Raw genomic sequence first — 8,153 nt, forward strand, 5'->3', positions numbered from 1 at the left:
AAAACAGGATACAGCAGTTAAGAGTAGAGGTCACTAAGGGAAAAACCCTGAAGTACACACTGCCTCTCTGCGTCATGATCACACACACTTCCACCACAGACAACCTCCTAATGTCTGTGGTGAAACATTACTGCCACACCAGGCAGTTCTCCTCACCGACAGCAATGATGTCTGGACACAAGCCCCCATTTTTCTAAGCAGTGTGATCTTACATAAACCCCCATTAGGTTAGGACAATAAATCAAACCTCCTTAGTTACTTACAGTATTACCATACATTCATGCAAAGGATGCTGCAGCAGAGCAGCAACTTCCAAAGTCCAATAAAGCTGGGAGATTTTCTAAAAGGCAAAACAATCAGTTTTTCATTCATTCGTTTAACTTCTTGTGCCTCCTGTGCAGGGGGCAGCATGAGGTACATGCAGTACACAAGATCTTTGCAGACCCTAAGAAGCAGCGATCCTAACGCGTAGTATACCAAATTGATGGGGAGAAACTCGGCTAAAAGACTCTACCAAGCATTGGCATCCAAATAAAACATAATTTAAACCCAAAGTAATTATATGGGAATGTAACAAAAACATGAAAACAGCTTTGTCCACATAAGAGCTTCTGCTAATTTGTCCACACAGATAAGGTGTCATATAAAATAAGAGACTGCTGATTAAAAAGATGTCTGTCTCATCACTGTGGGACGAAACCTCTGAACTAACCAAAGAGTAGCAAACAAAAAAATGACAATCAGAAATCATACCTTACTTTTGCTGAAACTTCAGGGGTGTTTGTGGCTGTTTGAGCAGCCATAAATGTGGTATACATGCCCAAAGAGGAGAGCTGCCTTTCACCAAAGTCTAAGTACATAATTCTCATAAAAAAGACTTATCATGAGGGAACGCAGCACAGCCCTCATGATCCTTTTCAGAGTTTGAAATGTTAAGTTTCATTCATATCAAGCTAGCCCTTTCTTTATAGAACTGAACTCTACTAAACATTTGTGCTTTAAATGAGGATAAACATTTTCCCATAACTTGTTCTTGTTCACAATAATATAAATAACCACCAATGTATATAGGTAATGTTCAAAAGGAAATCCTAAAAATGTAATAAAATGTGGTGCTGAGACCAATGCTGTGAAAACTGGGGAGAAACCTAAATTAAAAGTTGCGTGCACCAGTGCAACCGATTCAAAAAGTTAGTTTGGAGCTCTGTATGGCATTGCCTAGGGTTAATCACTTATTATTGATGATAATAAATGTGACTGTGATATGTATAGTGACTATGATAATGATGGTATTTCTTATAATTCACTGGGGTTTGGAGAAGGGGTTTGAATGTAATATCACTCTGCGTTGTACAGAAGACATTTATTAGTTTCTACAGGAGTTTGTTGAAAGCAAAGGTGCACTTCTGTTGTGTGGATTATGGGGTAGTAAAATGCTAACAGTGTAGTAAAAAAAGATGAAAAAAAATGAAGGGAGGGAGAGGTGGAGATGTTAAGCATAGCTAAAATGCCTTCTGAAGAGAGACAGTTTCACTCTGCGGCTTCCTCCATCTCTTCTAAGCATACCACAGTCGCTGCTGCAGAGGAATGTCATTCAGTACTTCATCTGTACACAAACAACCGCCATGTCCTGTCTGCCAGTCAATCAGTGGGGTGGTAGTTACAAAGCACATGACAACTTCCAGAAACAGGGGCTCTGAGTGACTTCTAGGCCAGAGGAGATGTGGGGGCAGGTTTAACATCATCCAAACAGAACTAACAATAGTTTAGCCGAAGCTTTCGTTGGACAAGAAAAGGGTCATGACATGACAAAAAAGCAAAGCTGGCTGGCACACCCAACTCCCCACTGTCAGGTCTCGTTATCAGCAGAATAAGGGCACTGTGGAAAGACCACTGTTCAGTGTCTGATAGGGCCGAGCTGTCAAAAGAGCCCCTTGGTCTTATCAGCGTGCAAGCTGGGTCCTCTCACAAGCAAAACATAGGTACTCCAAGAGCCCACTAATTACCTAACTAGCATTGTCTTAAATTTAAATAATGCCTGAATGGACTGGAGAATTCTAATTATCTGGGATTTATTAAGTATCTAAATAGCCTGTTGTGTGTGGGTGTGAGCGCACAAAGTTGAGATTGAAAGTTGTGTAAAGAAAGGTTTTAAATGAGTGAGACACGCCTCCCTGGCCTGGGTAGGAGCCGATGTTACCCAAAATGAAACGGGGGTCCGTGCATCCAGAACGTGGTCATTAGTTATTACTGAACTGCCAAACAGGGTCGACATTTGCAGACATAACCTGGGATATTCTTGGCACAATTATTGCCAAAGAAATAATCAGGATATTATGATTAACACACACACACTATACATGTGTAAAATCACATGAACCATCATAGGCCTTGTATTTGTTTCTATTTTTAGACCAAATAATATAGCAACAAAGTGAAGTTAGGACAAATCTCCTCTGCTCTGTAAACGAAAAATAAATCCTACATATTAACTCTGGATTTCTCTCAGAGAAAAGCGATGGAAACGACTAAGGGACCTCTACCTGGACTTGGAAAGCTGCTTTCTGTAGATGGCATTATTTAAAAAATGTAACATTTATTTCAACCCGAGTAGAGAATTTTGAAACCAACTAAAAACAACTAGCTAGCGTTGACTTCCAGCTGTCATTTAGCAGAATAGCTGCTGTTTGATAATTAATTAATACTGGAACAGGAAAAAAAAAGGTTTCTTCTACGGATCACTACGGCGAGTTGATGGTGTTTGAACAGCACTGGCAAAAAAGTTTGACAGTTGGGGTTTTCTCCATCCGTATTCTGTCATACAGTCAACGGTGCACAAGTCCAATTACAAAATTATAAATGATACAGCAGCTTTCATTTCAACATTAAGTTAACATCACCATCATTTAACCCAGTTACTCTAACGTCATCTTTACTTTAAGGACACAGCTGGTGTTTATCCTGCAGGTGGTCTAACATAGTCGACGTATTTGCCCCCTGAACTGCATCTTTTTTCTGACCGCCTTACAGGCTGGCTGGCGAGCCATCCTACACAACACCACCTTCGTCTTTTCTTCTATAACCAAAGAAGTCCAACAGCATGACTTAATCTGCTAGTTTCTGCCATAATCCTGCATGGAAAGCGATGATATTGACGGATCTTTACGATGAATCAATTGTGGCATTAAATTGTGAAATCAAATAAGCATGACCTCCCTAGACTAAGGTAGCGTGATGTGTCGGTATCACCTCCAGTTTCCTCTGCTAATCAAAATGTGTAAAAACTTCCTAAAACCCCAGCAGATGATGTTCCTGCAATATCCGTCAGCAGGAACAGGAAGTACTGAGACACAGGGGTCACTTTGCCAAAAACTTAAACAAATTCATACTTAATGTCTTCATTACAAGAGCCCCAGTACAGAAGGCAGCATTAAAGGCGTGAAGTACAGAAGATCTTTGTACTCCCTAAGTACTAATCCTAACATGTAGTACACCAACACCACAGGGACAAACTCAGCCAAACATTGGTATCCACAGGAAACAACTCTTACTCATCAGACATGACATTACTAATTCCTAGATGCACTGAGCTGCTCTCGTCTGGTTTTCACTCAAAGTAATGTTGTGTTCCAGGTGAATTTACTCTGACACAGAAACACATAACTGGATTCTGACTCTTCTGTAGTAATCTCTCACATGTCTCAGCTTTCTGTGAAGACCAGGATTATACATACAATCCTTGTAATTGGGAAGAGGAGGTTAAAAAGAGTCTGATCCACCAAGGCATGGTGGGAACTGCAGCTCCCATATTCCACCTCATGATAAGCAGAAATCTTGGTTTTGTCAGGTCTTCGTATCTTTCATACAGAATACCACTTGTGTGCCTGCTGTTCAACTATTATGAATTTACAACAAAATGCATCTGGCCTTTAAAAAAACATAATTCTTTCTATCCACTTATTTCAATTACTTTATGTATTTATTCTTATTTATTTAAAATGAATTATTGTATGTCAGTCTTTATCTTTTTGTTATTTTTCCATTTTTATTTTACTGTATTTATTTTGGTTTTCTGTAAATAAATAGATTTGTGGTAAAGGATTAAACCTCTCTGGACTGCACATGACAAACTAAAACAGGGTTGAAGAGACTGCCCACTCAGGAGAAAAAAAGTAGTGCCAGTGTTGCAGTGTTCACTTCCTGTCTGCTCTACATTCTGCTGCATTTATAAAACTGTAAATGAAAACCACTGAGAGACTGAAGGCACTGTATCATTTCCACTTCGGTCTGCCATCTACTACGACTGAGAGCTGAGAGATTGCTTTTTTTGTAGGAGGATGTGCTGTATGCAGACATGCACAAGTGCTGTACAATAAAAATGCCGTCATCTGAGTGCACTCAAGCACAAGTTGCTTTTGTTTAAATGCACTAAGCCCCATCTGCAGTAGTAAACGCTCTTCACTATGTTTGTATGAGAAAATATTTTCAAGAGCAGGAACTGACTTATTAAAAAAGGTCAGGCGTGCAGCTTGTTTCCAGAGGAGGCCTTGATTAGCCGAGATGAACAAAGCAAACAAGCTTTCTCTTCCTATGCTCCACATTGGTGGAGGACATCTGGACATATCTTTAAAGGCCAACCTTTTATTCCAATTTGTATTTCTTTCTTTCTATCTTAATTTTTCTTTATTTTAATAAGTATTTTATTCTATTTTTATTGTATTTTGCTGCTTTGGTTTTTTATATTGGAATATTTAGTTGATCTTTTTTATTTCATCCTATTGTAATGCATCTATTTTTATGTTATTTGCCTGATATCTAGTTTTTTCTCACTAAAAGCGCTTCCTCAGTTAAATTCTATACTATAAACTTGATTGGATGATTTCTGTGTGAAATTAATTAAGTAATAATTATAGAGGGGAATTGCAATGTTCTAATACCTTTTGTTTTTTATTTTTAAAAGGAAATCATTTTACAGTGAAAGGAGTGGGTGTATGAGAAAGCAAGACTGGCATAAGCCTTTTTTCTGTAAAACATTTGAGCTACTGAATTGTATGAAAGGTTCTGTATAAGTGAAGTCTGAAGTAACAGATTGGCATTAAATACTTGCGGTAATACAGGAGTTTTGTGCATGTTTGACGAGTTGGGGAAGCTGTGGGCTAAGCTCTGCTTACTTCTTTAGTTTCTAATAAACTAACATGCTTCCTTCCTGTGCTCCACCATTCTCCTCCTCCTACACACATCTCCTCCATACCATGCTAAAGCTAAGGAAAAAACCTGCCATCTGACAAGCTAAATGACCGATGCTCGCACATGCAGTGCTGCAGTTTGTTTTGACTTGTCACCTTCCTGTGATCACATGCTAAAAATGCCTGCCACAAAAAGCTAAACTTTTCAGTCTTTTAGGGGTAAAAGTGCAACACAGCGATAACAAAGAAAAAACAACAACAAAAAAAAAGAGTAAAATATGTGTTAAACTTTATATAAAGATGTAGAAAGGTTACCTGTCTTCCTCCCCGTCGACAGATATGTGGATCCCAAATAGGCTGTTGACAGTCGGAGTGGTGAGTTGCAGGGCCTCGGGCATGAAGGACTTCATCGAGTCCCTTCCAGGGACAACCGGAGACTGTGCATTGACCATTCCCTCTGACTTCCGTCCACCACCAGCGCCACTAGCCTCCATCTGTCCAAATCCAGCTGCTGGAAGGCCCTGCATCCCCAAAGCCACTGGAGTCTTGCTGTGAGGTGTGTGACCAGGAGGCAAACTGGGGGTTGTCACATTTGGCAAGACTGCACTGGAGGCACTGAGCACGGCAGTGGGCACAGTGGTGGGTACACTGGAGCTCACTGCGATGGCAGGCACATTTTGTACACCAGAGGTCCCAGAGTGGCCAGCAGCAGCATACTGACCCACGGGCTGCTGAGGCAGAGGAAAACCGCTGACCAGCATGGAGCCTCCAGTACCTCCTAACCCTACAGTCTGCTGCTGCAAGGTAGCTGATACTGTTTGTCCAGCAGAAACATCTCCAACCTGACCTGGCACAGAAGCTGCTCCAGCAGCGGGAGGCAAGACCGGAGTGGGGCCTTGTGCGACGGGTTGTGACACCGCAGGAATGGGCTGACCAGCTGCAAGACTTGGTGGCAAGGACGTAGACTGCTGATAGTACTCCGTCTGGCTGATCAGGTGGTGGCCCACGGGAACCTGCTGCTGGGTAGGGTACGCTACAGGCTGGGCCAATGGAGGCATAATGGGAGACTTTTGTATTTGGACACCAGACTGAGGCAGGCCATTTTGTCCAACAGGTAGCACATTTTGTGTAGTGGGTGGTTGCGGACCTCCCACTGCTGACTGTGCTGGGACAGCTGGGGGTTTGATACTGGAGAAAGTACTGTGTGAGGCCGCCCCAGCAACAGCACTGTAGCTTTGATGGAGGATTTGTTGTGGCTGCTGTGGTAGTGCCTCCACCGGATGCATCCGAGTGGAAGAGAGAGATGTCTCTGCTGTGGAGCCCAAACCCTGACTTGAGTGTGTTGCCGGGGAAATGATGGATCCCCCTGTAAGCCCAAGCCCACTGTCTCTGTCTGCAGCTGGGTCCAGAGTTACACTGGCATGTCTTATGCCATCTACAGTCCTACCAGCAAGGGATGCCTCAGAGTCCTTCTCATAAAACTCTGTACACATCCATCGGCCTCTTCGAAAGGGTTCTCCAGTACCATGATCGAGTTTAATGACCCTAAAACGGGAAGAGCAACTTGCTGTGGAGGTGGCAGGAGGGGGGGCCGGACTGGTCACTGCAGCAGGCTGGGATGTGTTAACTGACACACCGGAAGGCCCAGCACTGGCTAGGGGAGGAGGCTGCTGCATTCCCCCGGGCTGAGTGATAGGGGGTAAACCCGGAGTAAAACCAATCCCCGGCGGCTGCTGACCACCTTGACTTGAGCCAGACACTCCTACTTTTTGTAACTCCCCAACTGCATTGCTTAACAGCGCAGACTGACTGGCCTGAGGCACGTTTGACGGCGCCTCTGCGGGCTCTCCGACATTATTGAGAGCTTCTTCGGATGAACTCCTGTCACACGCAGGCTCGTACTCAGCCCGTGACATGTATATTTCCGACGACACGTCCTCAGTCCGTGACTCGTCTGGGTCGTCCAGACTCTCCGTGTCGTCGGCGGCACCTATAGCCGCCACCTGGGCCTGAGTCACACTAGTGATCTGAAAACAGCTCTTTTTCTTGGCCGGCATTTTCGACATATTGACTGCCTGTTTCCAGGTCCCGTATGGCTATGTTTATTTTCCGTCAAAAAAACAGACGAGCTGGTTGTAGCTTTCTGGAAAGCTCAGATCATATTAAACACACTTGCATTTATTTTTCTTAGCCTACTTAGCTGTAACCAAGATGAATCTGCGCCATCCTCTTCCTCTCTCGGTCTCCTGTTGCGTTTCATGAGCAGCTTGCAGCGCAACGCCACAGTTCTTGTCTTATCCAACAATAAGGCTCGAGACACTGATATAAGCCGCCTGGATGACGACTGATACAGAACTTAGACTCGGTCCCGGGTATCCAAATGGCCAACCTGTCGTTTTCGCAGTGTGTTGACTAGCAGTGTGAGCTACTTGGGCTGAGGAGGGCCCACAGCCCTTGACTCACCGAGCTAGCTAACAATTTAATCCAACGGGGTGCTGCACACTCCCCCTACGTCGGAACAAGTATGTGAGACATCTTCCTGAAAACGGTCCGGAATAACTCCTCTCTTCGCCGCTTTAGTTCGTTCGTTGGTGAGACTTACTTAATAGTTACCTGCGGCCGAGGGAGAATTTTATTTAAATACATATGTAAATTTCACGATTAAAACAAATAATCTTTAACAGCGCCTTCAGCTACCTCCCTCACTCTGTCACTCTTGACAAGATGGCTATGTTGTGTGCAGCCGCGCTGCATTGTGGGTAAGTGGTGCGCGTAGAATTGTTCACGTACGAGAGGTTTGTGAATCTCCTCTCAATGCTACCTTCAAGAACCGTCGGAAGGATCACTGACACGGTCCGCACACGGACAATCTGAGAAAAAGTACCTACTGAATGTTTTATGTTACTGCCCATGTATTTTTCTTATTTAAAAAAATATTGTTACTTTATAAATAAATATAATATAAAA

At 43.2% G+C, this 8,153-nt stretch overlaps 1 protein-coding gene across 2 annotated transcripts in view; it reads right to left on the reverse strand.

Moving 5' to 3' along the window:
• Positions 1 to 7,934, reverse strand: part of LOC121644344 (TSC22 domain family protein 2-like) — a 30,276-nt gene extending 22,342 nt beyond the window's left edge. The window contains exon 1 of one of the 2 annotated variants that reach the window (XM_041992239.1): positions 5,502 to 7,934. In XM_041992239.1, the coding sequence (XP_041848173.1) occupies positions 5,502 to 7,252 (1,751 nt within the window). In that variant the 5' untranslated portion in view covers positions 7,253 to 7,934. The remainder of the gene's footprint in view (positions 1 to 5,501) is intronic. The other variant, XM_041992240.1, reaches the window with a different exon arrangement.
• Positions 7,935 to 8,153: the final 219 nt, after the last annotated feature.

Source organism: Melanotaenia boesemani, chromosome 8, assembly GCF_017639745.1.
Source record: "Melanotaenia boesemani isolate fMelBoe1 chromosome 8, fMelBoe1.pri, whole genome shotgun sequence".
In the NCBI taxonomy this organism is placed as follows: Eukaryota; Metazoa; Chordata; class Actinopteri; order Atheriniformes; family Melanotaeniidae; genus Melanotaenia; species Melanotaenia boesemani.